Here is a 15655-nt window from a genome sequence, read left to right as displayed (position 1 = left end):
GAAGGGCACGACAGAGGATGAGATGGTTGGATGATATCACCAAATCAATGGATATAAGTTAGCCTCAGGAATTGATGATAGACAGGGAAACCTGGCATGTTGCAGTCCATGGGGTCGCAAAGAGTTGGACACGACTGAGCTACTGAACTGAACTGAACTTGGAATGGGAGAATATTTCCATCTAGCTCATCTGAGGGTTTGGTAGGGAAATACTATTGTGGAAAAACAAAGAACTATAGAGCATTAGAGTCCATGAACTCATCTCGCTTTGGCTAACTTCTTTTTAAAGATAGTTGAAGAACCTGCAGAAGGAGTGCCTGGCCACTGAATGTTCAAGATGTAGCCAGCTCTTTTCTCAACTTTGCCTAACACCATAATTTCTAGTACTTCATGCAGTAGAGATAACATCCTGGGAAAACCCAAGGCTTCTAATCTCCATAATCTCAAATGGAGAAAAAGAGAAAAGATTCAAAGCATTCAAACAAAGACAAGAAACACATCTCCCTGCACATCACAGATTTGAAGCTTGGAGACTCAGACATCTATATCTGGGTAGCGAATTCACAGTGGTCCCGAAGTATCTGAGGCCTCTGCCCAAACCAGCAGCAGGGGCTCCAACCACACTCCTGACGTGAGAGTTGAGAGAGTAAGGTAGAGGGGAATCTCTAATGTTTCTATCTACTTTTGAAAATAAATATTCATATCATTTCTGAGAGTCTCTGTGTGATTAACTAAGGAAGATGTTAGACAGTTCTGTAGATAACTGATCCAGGAAATATAGATGGAATATTTGCTGGATAAATCTTCAAAATATTTTCTATCCACATTGGCATTTCATCCCACATGACATCATGTTTGAATGACTCCTTGGTTATAGTATAGAGGACAGGAAGTCTCAGGGATGAAGGAACCAGAAATATGGTCCAGGTTCTTTCAAGGAGTCACTGGCTATGGGGAAACAACAGAGTGAGGTTTAGTTTTAAGTTCTAGTTTTATAAACAGGAGTCTGCATGTTGAACATTTCGGAATAATAACCACTGTGTGATGGTTAAAAGAGCACTGGGATTAGAAGTAGTAAGTTATAATTCTAGTTGTGCTTCTTCATTGCTACTTGCCCTTGGGTAGCAAAACAATGGAAAAAGAATAAGCTCTGGAGCCAGGCCTTCCTAGGTTGGAATCTGAGATCTTACTCTTAAAGAGTTTGACGATCAAATACTTATGGGTTCTGAGCTTCAATACTGCTTATATAAAATGAGGCTCAGAATCCTATGTTCCAGGGTTATCATGAGATAAAATAATATTACACCAAAGGTCTTGCACTTAATATGCTCTCATTAGATAAATGGTGTCCATAGCCTGCATTATCATTTCTGGATAATAAAGTTACTAAACCTTATCTGCCAGCTATTCAAAGCTGTTTGGAAAATGACATCAAATCTTGTCATAAACTGAAGAAGATCAAAACAAATATAAGAACTTTTGTGGGTGACAGAAAACTCTCGGTTTTCTTACCTTTGTCCAAAAAAATCAATATTGATCAGCCATTTCTCTGTAAGAGATAACACAACTTTTTTTTTGGGGGGGGGGCGGCCAAATAATCCCCAGAGTGAGGCTTTCAAGGTTCAAGTAGATGAAGGATGGTTCATGGAATGATTGTTGATTCTGGACTCTCAAGGATGAATGGATAACTCTCTGCCTCCAGGTTGAAGACAGTCTATTATGTATAAATGATTACAAACGGTTTAGAGCTTTGTGCAATTACAGAGACAAGGATGAGTTTTTGTCTGCCTTTCTGGCAGTCAACAGTGTATCAAAGCACAGAGCCCTGTTGTTATTTGGACTTACAGGACTTCCATTATAGAGATCAGAAGTATTTATGGAGTATCATTAGAGTAGGGCTCTCGCGTAGATCTCACTGCTGCACTGAGCGCATTACAGGCACATAGCCTACTTTACTCAGATGCATTTCCATACTCCCATGGACCTACACATGTGTGTGTGGTTTTAAAATATAGATATATAGTTGATCTTTCCAAATGGTCCCTGCACATGCTGTCATCAGCATGGTAGTTGGGTTTCTTTCATGGTAGTTGCTAAGAGTTTGGAGAACTGCTTAAGCTTAAGTTCAGGACTGGTTTGGCATCACTCTTCCTGCATTCTATCAGTTATGTGAATCCCAGGGCCCTCCCAGATTCATGGAGAGGGGACATGAATACAGGGCAGTGAATATCAGGAAGCATGATTCATTGAGAGTCATCAATGTAATGGAGTACTACTGTAGCAGTAGAAAATCTAGAAAACAATGATAAGTAAAATGGACAAAGAAATAAAAATGCCCCCCATACCTCAATATCTTTAGATAAACATAATTTACTTTTTGATGTGTATACTTCTGGAATTTTCCCATAAAATTTAAGAAGCTAGATAGCATATTGAAAAGCAGAGACATTACTTTGCCAACAAAGGTCCGTCTAGTCAAGGCTATGGTTTTTCCAGTGGTCATGTATGAATGTGAGAGTTGGACTGTGAAGAAAGCTGAATGCCAAAGAATCGATGCTTTTGAACTGTGGTGTTGGAGAAGACTCTTGAGAGTCCCTTGGACTGCAAGGAGATCCAACCAGTTCATTCTAAAGGAGATCAGTCCTGGGTGTTCTTTGGAAGGCCTGATGCTAAAGCTGAAACTCCAGTACTTTGGCCACCTCATGCGAAGAGTTGACTCATTGGAAAAGACTCTGATGCTGGGAGGGATTGGGGGCAGGAGGAGAAGGGGACAACAGAGGATGAGATGGCTGGATGGCATCACCGACTCGATGGACATGAGTTTGAGTGAATTCCGGGAGATGGTGATGGACACGGAGGCCTGGCATGCTGCGATTCATGGGGTTGCAAAGAGTCGGACACGACTGAGTGACAGAACTGAACTGAATTTTAAAAACAAAGATTCTAAGAGCCAAAACTTTGGAAAATAATGCATGATTGTCTTTAGAGGGTTAGATCATATCTTCTGGATGAGTTGGTTCTTTTAAAAAAATATATATCATGTTATTTATTTTTTAAGGATAATTGCTTTATAATATTGTGTTGGTTTCCACCATATATCAACATGCGTCAGCCATAAGTATACATATGTCCCCTCCCCCTTGAACCTCCCTCCCAGGTCCCACCCCTCTAGGTTGTCACAGAGCCCTGGTTTGAGTTCCCTGAGTCCTACGCAAATTCCCACTGGCTGTCTATTTTACATATGACAGTGTGTATTTTCCATGCTACTCTCTATTCGTGGCACCTGCTCATTTGTCCCTTCCTTACCATGCCCACAAGTCTGTTCTCTATGTCTGTGTCTCCATTGCTGCTCTGCAAATAGGTTCATCAGTACCATCTTTCTAGTTTATATATATATATATATATATATATATATATATATATATATTAATATATATTTGTTTTTCTCTTACTTTCTTAACCTTGTATCATAGGCTCTAGGTTCATCCATCACATTAGAAATGACTCAGATGTGTTCCTTTTATGGTTGAGTAATATTCCACTGTGTATATGTACCACAGCTTCTTTATCCATTCATCTGTTGATAGATAGCTAGGTTGCTTCAATATCCTAGCTACTGTAAATAGTGCTGCAATGTACCTTGGGGGTACTTGTGTCTTTTACATTTATGGCTTTCTCAGAGTATATGCCCAGTAGTGGGATTGTTGGGTCATATGGTAGTTTATTTCTTGTTTTTTAAGGAATCTCCATAACTAAAACTGAGCCTGGGTCAATCTACCTGACTCTCTTGCCCTAAGGGTTATTCTGATGCTTTCTATGTAATCTATTATGGGAAAGGACTCGGAACACTATTATACTCGTTCAATCAATTTTTCTGTGACATCTCAGATTCTCTCTTTTTATGTGTCTTCATAAGTGGGATAAAGAGTATGAACCTGCCTGCAGTGTGGGAGACCCGGGTTCTATCCCTGGGTTGGGAAGGTCCCCTGGAGGAGGGCAAGGCAACCCACTCCAGTATTCTTGCATGGAGAATCCCCATGGATGGAGGAGGCTGGCAGGCTACAGTCCATGGGGTCGCACAGAGTCGGGCACAACTGAGCGACTTAGCAGCAGTAGTAGCAGCAGCAGCAGGCTGCTGCTAAGTCACTTCAGTCGTGCCCGACTCTGTGAGATCCCAGAGACAGCAGCCCACCCGGCTCTGCCATCCCCGGGACTCTCCAGGCAAGAACACTGGACTGGGTTGCCATTTCCTTCTCCAATGCTTGAAAGCGAAAAGTGAAAGTGAAGTCGCTCAGTTGTGTCCGACTCCTAGCGACCCCATGGACCGCAGCCCACCAGGCTCCTCTGTCCATGGGATTTTCCAGTCAAGAGTACTGGAGTGGGGTGCCATTGCCTTCTCTGAGCAGCAGCATAGCAAGGTGTAAGAGAAGAACTACTTCTGTTTGGCCTCCAGAGGGCGATGTTGCACAAACTAGAATTACAGTTAAGAACAACAACGTTCTTTTAGCTCCTCCTTCCCAGAGCTGGCTGAGGTGTCCAGCTGCAGACAGTGATAAATGAGAAGCATTCAGAAGTCAGAAAACATCCAGATTTGTAAAGGAAGAGACTCTTCCAAACATCTCTGGGACGTGCTTAAAACAAGATTCTAGAACATCAACCATATCCACTCTTCCTTAAGAGTGCTGTTTCTTCAGCCATATTCCTTCGTGCTCAGGAAAGATCTTCAAAAAAGTATCCCACAGCTTCTTCACTGCTCAGTCATGAGTCTTGTTCCCATAACAGTGCTTATGACACTATTAGCCCTGAGTGAGTAAAATTCTATTTCATCTTCCTGTTCTCTTGACGTGTGGTATCGCAATTGGACTCTGAATAGAGACACCGTTTCTTAGTAGGTAAGTCTGTCGTGGACTCACTAACACAGCATTGCTGTTTCAGGAGGAGCCGGAGCCCAGTCAGTGACCCAGCCTGATAGCCACATCACTGTCTCTGAAGGAGCCCGTCTGAAGCTGAGGTGCAACTACTCATCTCCTGTTTCACCGTATCTCTTCTGGTACGCCTGGGTCAACCTACCTGATTCTCTTGCCCTAAGGGTTCAGTACCCCAACCAAGGACTCCAGCTTCTCCTGAAGTACATATCTGGAGAAGGCCTTGTTTCAGGCATCAAAGGTTTTAAGGCTGAATTTAAGAGTGGAGCCACTTTCCACCTGGAGAAACCATTAGCCCATTGGAGGGACTTGGCCAAGTACTTCTGTGCTGTGGGTGACACAGTTTGTGGGACATAAAGGGGAGTTGAACACAAACTTCTGGTGAACATGAGGCTGCCAGTGACTCAAGAGATCGACCTAGGGCATTTTCAGAAAGACCGCATATTCTATAGACACGTAGGGCAGAGGGAACTCAACTTAGCTCTCATGCAGACATAGTCTTAATTTTCAGAGTCAGGATTCATAAGAGGAAAGACAGCCTATGAGGAATATACAATGTCTCCAACAGACTGGAGGCTGGAACTTGCTCAGAGAATCGCTTCAAATGGGACAGTGGCAGCATCTGTTTTTGCATGGGGATTGCCCCATGACCTGAGATCAGACATAGGAGAGAGCTGCGACAGTTTATGCTAATGGATTTAATCCACTGGCTTCACTTTAACTGAGGAACTTTTCTTAAGATCTTAGATAGTCCCATCTGTGGGTGAATATTTGGAAAAAACAAAAACAAAAACTGAATGGGGAGATGGTTAATAAGAGTTAGAAGAGGGACTGAGGAAAATGTGATAAAGTAAAAGTGACTAAGTGTAAGATAAATACTGTTTGATTCCACTTATAAGAGGTACTTAGAATAATCAAAGTCATAGAGTCAGAAAGTACATTGGAATTAAAAAAAAAAAAAAGTCCATTGGTAGCTGCCAGGGGCTAGGGGGTAGTGGGGTAATGGCAGGGCGGGGTGGGGGGGGGAATGGGGAATTAGTGTTTAATGGGGACACAGTTTCAGTTTAGGAAGGTGAAAAATTTGGGAGATGGATGATGGTGAGAGTTGCACAACAATGTGAATGTACTTAGTGCCACTGAACTGTACAGTTAAATATGGTTAAAATAGTATGTTTTATATTATGTGACTTTTACTACAAAAAAAAAAAGAAAAATAATGACATTTAAAAGAAAAAAATATTCAGAGAGAATATTTACCAAACGTTCCTGTCATTTACTTGGCTCTTCTATTTTAGCATAATCTCAGAAAGATGGAGCTCAAATCTTCCTAGACTGGTGACTGGATCAGGTTGAGGAGGGCCTGGGCTAAGATAATTTGACAGAGATGATTGCTGGAGCAGGGTTAAGAGTAGGAATCTGTTAGAACCAAATAGGGCTGGAGGATCCAGTAGGAAAAAAAAAAAAAACATTATCTATTTCCTTTTCCTCTGATTTTTAGAATGAAAAACTCTTAAAATGATCTTTTATTCTACTGACTTAGAAATTACTTTAATACCCTGCTATAGTGTTGTATCCTGTCTCTCCTCTGAGGAAAAAGACGAAGAGAAGAGGGAAATAGGAATAAAAGTAAAGAGAGGAGAAAGGAGGAAGGTATAAGGAAAGACTGGAGGGAAAAAGAGAAAACACTTTGTCTGAAGTAAAAAACGTGGCCCTCCCTTCATGTTCACAGAACAGAACCAGCCATGTGATGTGCAGAATGTCAGGGGAAAGGGTTGGAAGGGAGAAGAGAGGAGGCGGGAATGAGACTAAGGTGGATATCTATACATGGTCATTTAATTTTTTTTTACCAAAGTCTAATTGTAGACCTCTACTGTGTCTAGTCAAGGCAATGGATTTTCCAGTAGTCATGTATGGATGTAAGAGTTGGACTGTGAAGAAAGCTGAGCGCCGAAGAATTGATGCTTTTGAACTTTGGTGTTGGAGAAGACTCTTGAGAGTCCCTTGGACTGCAAGGAGATCCAAGAAGTCCATCCTAAAGGAGATCAGTTCTGGGTGTTCATTGGAAGGACTGATGCTGAAGCTGAAACTCCAGTACTTTGGCCACCTCAAGCTAAGAGCTGACTCATTGGAAAAGACTCTGATGCTGGGAGGGATTGGGGGCAGGAGGAGAAGGGGACAACAGAGGATGAGATGGACGGATGGGATCACTGACTCGATGGACGTGAGTCTGAGTGAACTCCGGGAGTTGGTGATGGACAGGGAGGCCTGGCATGCTGCGATTCATAGGGTTGCAAAGAGTCGGACACGAATGAGTGACTGAACTGAACTGTGTTCATATATAAAAATAAATCTACATTTTTAGATTTACAAAACTATTTTAATTTATTTTATTTGTGTTTAGTTTTATAACAAAAGGGATTAACAAAATGTAATGTACCATGAAACAGAATTTCTTTGTTAGATATTCCATGTAAATAAATTATCCAATTCTTTGTCAAACTTCCTGTCTTAATTCTTGTTCAGAAGGCAGACTCACTGAAATTATCATCTTCCAGGTTGTGTTAAAACCAAGGAAAACTATTTCCCTCTGAGTTTTTTTGTTTTCACTTTTCTTACCTTCCATCCAAACTTTCACTCTTTCCTACCTAAAACAGTTCTGAAAAAAAAAAAAAAAAAAAGACTGGGAATTCTGGGTATTTCCCCCCTCATTGCCTCCCTCACGCTCACCAGCCTGGGTTTCCCCGCCCCCTACACATCCACACACCTGAGACATTACACACTGAGCCCGGGTTGGGCCATCATTGGTGGAGTTTCCTGTTAAGTGAGTGACACACCTCAGATGTGATTGGTTCTCAGCGATTCTAATGGAACATATTGACAGTAAGAACAAAATTTCTCTGGACCCAAGACTGCACCCTTTGAGTAGGGGAAAAGGCACTCCAGTAACTGGGCAAGGAGTCATGAAGAGAAAATGGGGAACCCTGCTGGGGCTTCTGTGCATCCAGATTTGCTGTGAGTCGGGGTCATCCCAGAGAGGGGACTGGGGAGGGTCCACAGTTGACAGTGAGAGGGAGGGAAGAAGAGCTGACCTGGGGCTCCTAGATGGTCCTACATCCTCAGGTGTTTCTTGATATAGTTTACAGGTCTGGAAATTGCACCCATGACTCCCCAGTGACATCATTTGTGCTTGCTTCTCTCTCTTTCCAAGCAGGGGTGAAGGGAGTGAAGGTGGAGCAGAGTCCTTCAGTCTTGAACCTCCAGGAGGGAGCCAACTCTACTCTGTGGTGCAATTTTTCTGCTGCAGTGACCAGTGTGCAGTGGTTCCAGCAGAATCCCAGAGGCAGCCTCATCAGTCTGTTTTTCATAGCTTCAGGGATGAAGCAGAATGAAAGACTGAGTTCCACAGTGAATTCTAAGGAGCGGTATAGTACCCTACACATCACAGCCTCCCAGCTGGAAGACTCAGCCACCTACCACTGTGCGGTGGAGGCACAGTGCTCCCAGGTGGCCTGCAGCCTGTACCCAAACTGCAGCTGGGCTCAGCCACAGCCCCTGCCATGGGACAAACTTGCACAGCAGCGTTTGCACAGCATTAGGTTCCCTGATTCATTTTGTCAGTATTTAAATTTTCTCTCTAATTATAAACATTTAATGCTAACACAGAGATTTGTTTTTAAAAAATGGCAAGATTCAAACTCATGTTTCAGTCAACAGTGGAAAGGTCCAACTCAAGGTCAAAGTTAGAGCCTCAAAAAGCAGATACTAAATAGGCTAGTACAGGAAGAAAACTACAAATGCTCATGTGCCACTGGTAACACAAGCATTTATCTGTTAATATTAACTCCTGACTCAACTTTTAAGAAAGGAAAAGGGAGCATTGTCTTGCTTGGCAGTGCTTATATTCATGACTTTAAGTGTATGGAAGTCCTTAAAATCAAATATAGTAAAGTAGCTAATGTTTAGGTAGCACTTACATGTGATTATTTAATCTCCATATAACTTTATGACACAGGTATTGGGTTCTCCTCATTTTTTTTTTTTACAACAAGGGGGAAAAGCATAAAAAATAAAAAGTAAAAAGCTGAAAGACTTTAAAAGGTAGAAGTACCCAGTGGCAGAACAGTACTGGAAGAGAAGCAATCTGACTTCAGATGCCACAGTTTTATTCCTAGCACTCTGACTGTATTCTTAGACACTCATAAGTCAATTTTTTGCACTGATAAAGTGCAAAATATTTTCATGAGAGTCAACAAGCAAACACATTTTGACAATTGCTGAAAATCAGAGATACCAAATGAACATTTCGTGCAAAGATGAGCTCGATAAAGGACAGAAATGGAATGGACCTAACAGAAGCAGAAGATATTAAGAAGAGATGGCAAGAATACACAGAAGAACTGTACAAAAAAGATCTTCAAGACCCAGATAATCACGATGGTGTGATCACTCACCTAGAGCCAGACATCCTGGAATGTGAAGTCAAGTGGGCCTTAGAAAGCATCACTACGAACAAAGCCAGTGGAGGTGATGGAATTCCAGTGGAGCTATTCCAAATCCTGAAAGATGATGCTGTGAAAGTGCTGCACTCAATATGCCAGCAAATTTGGAAAACTCAGCAGTGGCCACAGGACTGGAAAAGGTCAGTTTTCATTCCAATCCCAAAGAAAGGCAGTGCCAAAGAATGCTCAAACTACCACACTATTGCACTCATCTCACACGCTAGTAAAGTAATGCTAAAAATTCTCCAAGCAAGGCTTCAGCAATATGTGAACCGTGAAATTCCTGATGTTCAAGCTGGTTTTAGAAAAGGCAGAGGAACTAGAGATCAAATTGCCAACATCCGCTGGATCATGGAAAAAGCAAGAGAGTTCCAGAAAAACATCTATTTCTGCTTTATTGACTATGCCAAAGCCTTTGACTGTGTGGATCACAATAAACTGTGGAAAATTCTGAAAGAGATGGGAATACCAGACCACCTGATCTGCCTCTTGAGAAATTTGTATGCAGGTCAGGAAGCAACAGTTAGAACTGGACATGGAACAACAGACTGGTTCCAAATAGGAACAGGAGTTCGTCAAAGCTGTGTATTGTCACCCTGTTTATTTAACTTCTATGCAGAGTACATCATGAGAAACGCTGGACTGGAAGAAACAGAAGCTGGAATCAAGATTGCCAGGAGAAATATCAATAACCTCAGATATGCAGATGACACTACCCTTATGGCAGAAAGCGAAGAGGAACTCAAAAGCCTCTTGATGAAAGTGAAAGTGGAGAGTGAAAAAGTGGGCTTAAAGCTCAACATTCAGAAAACGAAGATCTTGGCATCCGGTCCCACCACTTCATGGGAAATAGATGGGGAAACAGTGGAAACAGTGTCAGACTTTACTTTTCTGGGCTCCAAAATCACTGCAGATGGTGACTGCAGCCATGAAATTAAAAGACGCTTACTCCTTGGAAGGAAAGTTATGACCAACCTAGATAGCATATTCAAAAGCAGAGACATTACTTTGCCAACAAAGGTTCGTCTAGTCAAGGCTATGGTTTTTCCTGTGGTCATGTATGGATGTGAGAGTTGGACTGTGAAGAAGGCTGAGGGCCGAAGAATTGATGCCTTTGAAGTGTGGTGTTGGAGAAGACTCTTGAGAGTCCCTTGGACTGCAAGAAGATCCAACCAGGCCATTCTGAAGGACATCAGCCCTGGGATTTCTTTGGAAGGAATGATGCTAAAGCTGAAACTCCATTACTTTGGCCACCTCATGCGAAGAGTTGACTCATTGGAAAAGACTCTGATGCTGGGAGGGATTGGGGGCAGGAGAAGAAGGGGACAACAGAGGATGAGATGGCCGGATGGGATCACTGACTCGATGGACCTGAGTCTGGGTGAACTCCGGGAGTTGGTGATGGACAGGGAGGCCTGGCGTGCTTCGATTCATGGGGTCTCAAAGAGTCAGACACGACTGAGTAACTGATCTGATCTGAATGAGTAAATTCTGAGGAAAAGCTAATTTGAGGTCCCCTATGGAGTGATGGGCCTTCCCAAATGTTTCAGTTGTAAAGAATTCACCTGTCAATGAAGGAGACATGGGTTTGATCCCTTGGTTGGGAAGATCCCCTGAGGGAAGGCATGGCAACACACTCCAGTGTTCTTGCCTGGAGAATCCTGTGGGCAGAGGGGCCTGGTGGGCTGTGGTCCATAGGGTTGCAAAAGAGTCGACATGACTTAGCAACTAAACAACAAGAACGACAATGGAGTGATGACTGACCTATTGCCCTTAGTTCTACAGAACCACCCATGGTCACCTCTAGCAGGTCTCAGTGACTCAGGCAGCAGAGGTCAGAAGACAGACGAGGACAGAGTCATCCCAGACTGAAACCCTACCAGACCCCTGAGGAGCTGCTTTCTTCTCCCTAAGAGGGAAGTGGCCAAAATTCTTTCATTTGGAGTATATTCAAATATACAGTCACTCAAAATTTTTTATTTTGTAGCATACTATGGTAGGCATTTAGTTCACTGATTCCTAGAATGTCTACATTCACTCTTGCCATCTCTTGTTTGACTACTTCCAGTTTGCCTTGATTCATGGACCTGACATTCCAGGTTCCTATGCCATATTGCTCTTTACAGCATCGGACCTTGCTTCTATCACCAGTCACATCCACAGCTGGGTATTGTTTTTGCTTTGGCTCCATCCCTTCTTTCTTTCTGGAGTTATTTCTCCACTGATCTCCAGTAGCATATTGGGCACCTACTGACCTGGGGAGTTCCTCTTTCAGTATCCTATCATTTTTGCCTTCTCATACTGTTCATGGGGTTCTCAAGGCAAGAATACTGAAGTGGTTTGCCATTCCCTTCTCCAGTGAACCACATTCTGTCATATCTCTCCAACATGACCCACCCGTCTTGGTTGCCCCCTGGGCATGGCTTAGTTTCATTGAGTTAGACAAGGCTGTGGTCCTGTGTGATTAGATTGACTAGTTTTCTGTGAGTATGGTTTCAGTGTGTCTGCCCTCTGATGCCCTCTTGCAACACCTACCATCTTACTTGGGTTTCTCTTACCTTGGGCGTGGGGTATCTCTTCACGGCTGCTCCAGCAAAGCACAGCCACTGCTCCTTACCTTGGACAAGGGGTATCTCCTCACCACCGCCCTTCTTGACCTTCAATGTGGAATAGCTCCTCTAGGTCCTCCTGCGCCTAAAAAGAGATGGCAAGAATGAATGTAGACATTCTAGGAATCAGCGAACTCAAATGGACTGGAATGGGTGAATTCAACTCAGATGACCATTATATCTACTACTGTGGGCAGGAATACCTCAGAAGGAATGCAGTAGCCATCATGGTGAACAGAAGAGTCCGAAATGCAGTACTTGGATGCAATCTCAAAAATGACAGAATCATCTCTGTTCGTTTCCAAGGCAAACCATTCAATATCAGAGTAATCCAAGTCTATGCTCCAACCAGTAACACTGAAGAAGCTGAAGTTGAATGGTTCTATGAAGACCTACAAAACCTTTTAGAACTAACACCCAAAAAAGATGTCCTTTTCATTATAGGGGACTGGAATGCAAAAGTAGGAAGTCAAGAAACACCTGGAGTAACAGGCAAACTTTGCCTTGGAATACGGAATGAAGCAGGGCAAAGACTAATAGAGTTTTGCCAAGAAAATACACTGGTCATAGACACACCCTCTTCCAACAACACAAGAGAAGACTCTATACATGGACATCACCAGATGGTCAACATCAAAATCAGATTGATTATATTCTTTGTAGCCAAAGATGGAGAAGCTCTATACAGTCAACAAAAACAAGACCAGGAGCTGACTGTGGCTCAGATCATGAAGTCCTTATTACCAAATTCAGACTTAAATTGAAGAAAGTAGGGAAAACCACTAGACCATTCAGGTTTGACCTAAATCAAATCCCTTATGATTTATACAGTGGAAGTGAGAAATAGATTTAAGGGCCTAGGTCTGATAGATAGAGTGCCTGATGAACTATGAAATGAGGTTCGTGACATTGTACAGGAGACAGGGATCAAGACCATCCCCATGGAAAAGAAATGCAAAAAAGCAAAATGACTCTCTGGGGAGGCCTTACCAATAGCTGTGAAAATAAGGGAAGCAAAAAACAAAGGAGAAAAGGAAAGAGATATGCATCTGAATGCAGAGTTCCAAAGAATAGCAAGAAGAGATAAGAAAGCCTTCTTCAGCGATCAACGAAAAGAAATAGAGGAAAACAACAGAATAGGAAAGACTAGAGATATTTTCAAGAAAATTAGAGATACCAAGGGAACATTTCATGCAAAGATGGGCTGCATAAAGGACAGAAATGATATGGACCTAAGAGAAACAGAAGATATTAAGAAGAGATGGCAAGAATACACAGAAGAACTGTACAAAAAACATCTTAACGACCCAGATAATCATGATGGTGTGATCACTCATTTAGAGCCAGACATCCTGGAATGTGAAGTCAAGTGGACCTTAGAAAACATCACTATGAACAAAGCTAGTGGAGGTGATGGAATTCCAATGGAGCTATTTCAAATCCTGAAAGATGATGCTGTGAAAGTGCTGCAATCAATATGCCAGCAAATTTGGAATACTCAGCAATGGCCACAGGACTGGAAAAGATCAGTTTTCATTCCAGTCCCAAAGAAAGGCAATGCCAAAGAATGCTCAAACTACTGCACAATTGCACTCATCTCACATACTAGTAAAGTAATGCTCAAAATTCTCCAAGCCAGGCTTCAGCAATATGTGAACCATGAACTTCGTGATGTTCAAGCTGGTTTTAGAAAAGGCAGAGGAACCAGAGATCAAATTGCCAACATCTGCTGGATCATGGAAAAAGCAAGAGAGTTCCAGAAAAACATCTATTTCTGCTTTATTGACTATAAGCTTTTGACTGTGTGGATCACAATCAACTGTGGAAAATTCTGAAAGAGATGGGAGTATCAGACCACGTGATCTGCCTCTTGAGAAATTTGTATGCTGGTCAGGAAGCAACATTTAGAACTGGACATGGAACAACAGACTGGTTCCAAATAGGAACAGGAGTTTGTCAAGGCTGTATATTGTCACTCTGTTTATTTAACTTATATGCAGAGTACATCATGAGAAATGCTGGACTGGAAGAAACACAAGCTGGAATCAAGTTTGCCGGGAGAAATATCAATAACCTCAGATATGCAGATGACACCATTCTTATAGCAGAAAGTGAAGAGGAACTCAAAAGCCTCTTGATGACAGTGAAAGTGGAGACTGAAAAAGTTGGCTTAAAGCTCAACATTCAGAAAATGAAGATCATGACATCTGGTCCCATCACTTCATGGGAAATAGATGAGAAACAGTGGAAACAGTGTCAGACTTTATTTTAGGGGGGCTCCAAAATCACTGCAGATGGTGACTGCAGCCATGAAATTAAAAGACGCTTACTCCTTGGAAGGAGAGTTATGACCAACCTAGATAGCATATTGAAAAGCAGAGACATTACTTTGCCAACAAAGGTCCATCTAGTCAAGGCTATGGTTTTTCCTGTGGTCATGTATGGATGTGAGAGTTGGATGGTGAAGAAGGCTGAGCGCCGAAGAATTGATGCTTTTGAACTTTGGTGTTGGAGAAGACTCTTGAGAGTCCCTTGGACTGCAAGGAGATCCAACCAGTCCATTCTGAAGGACATCAGCCCTGGGATTTCTTTGGAAGGAATGATGCTGAAGCTGAAACTCCAGTACTTTGGCCACCTCATACGAAGAGTTGACTCATTGGAAAAGACTCTGATGCTTGGAGGGATTGGGGGCAGGAGGAGAAGGGGACGACAGAGGATGAGATGGCTGGATGGCATCACTGACTCGATGGACGTGAGTCTGGGTGAACTCCAGGAGTTGGTGATGGACAGGGAGGCCTGGCGTGCTGCAATTCATGGGGTCACAAAGAGACAAACACGACTGAGCGACTGAACTGAACTGAACTGAACCAGAACTTCCCCCGCCCCCCCCCCCCCAGGAGGAAGCAATGGAGACTTGGTGACTCAGCCAAAAGACCATGTGACCATGTTAGAGGGGGAGTCTTTGACTATGAATTGCTCCTATGAAACCAAACAGCACCCCGCCCTTTTCTGGTATGTCCACTATCCTGGAGAAGATCCACAGCTTCTTCTGAGAGCCTAGAGATCCAACAAGAAGGGAAGCAGCAAAGGTTTTGAAGCCACACACAATACAGAAACCAAGTCCTTCCACTTGGAGAAAGCCTTAGTCCAAGACTCTGTGGGAGAGGGAGAGGGTGGGAAGATTTGGGAGAATGGCATTGAAACATGTAAATATCATGTATGAAATGAGTTGCCAGTCCAGGTTCGATGCACGATACTGGATGCTTGGGGCTGGTGCACTGGGACGACCCAGAGGGATGGAATGGGGAGGGAGGAGGGAGGAGGGTTCAGGATGGGGAACACATGTATACCTGTGGCGGATTCATTTTGATATTTGGCAAATCTAATACAGTTATGTAAAGTTTAAAAATAAAATAAAATTAAAAAAAAAAAAAAGAAAAAAGAAAAAAAAAAAAAAAAAAAAAAGAGTCAGACTCAGCTGTGTACTACTGTGCTCTGAATGACACAGTGACAGAAACTTCAGGGGTAGCTGAGCAGAAACTCTGAGCAGCAATGGGGGACCTGGATGCTGAGTGTCTGACCTTATGATCCACTTTGGTTTAGGAACCAGGAGGTAGGCTAC

At 42.8% G+C, this 15655-nt stretch overlaps 1 gene segment (V, D, J or C); it reads left to right on the top strand.

Moving 5' to 3' along the window:
• The first annotated feature begins 7885 nt into the window (after positions 1 to 7885).
• On the top strand, positions 7886 to 15094 carry LOC129620752 (T cell receptor alpha variable 22-like). The segment is given in 3 exon segments: positions 7886 to 7937; positions 8137 to 8505; positions 14931 to 15094. Coding segments are annotated over 3 exon segments (585 nt in total).
• The last annotated feature ends 561 nt before the right edge of the window (positions 15095 to 15655 follow it).

The sequence above is a fragment of the Bubalus kerabau genome, chromosome 10, assembly GCF_029407905.1.
Source record: "Bubalus kerabau isolate K-KA32 ecotype Philippines breed swamp buffalo chromosome 10, PCC_UOA_SB_1v2, whole genome shotgun sequence".
Lineage (NCBI taxonomy): Eukaryota > Metazoa > Chordata > Mammalia > Artiodactyla > Bovidae > Bubalus > Bubalus kerabau.
This window is presented reverse-complemented; position numbering and strand designations above follow the sequence as displayed.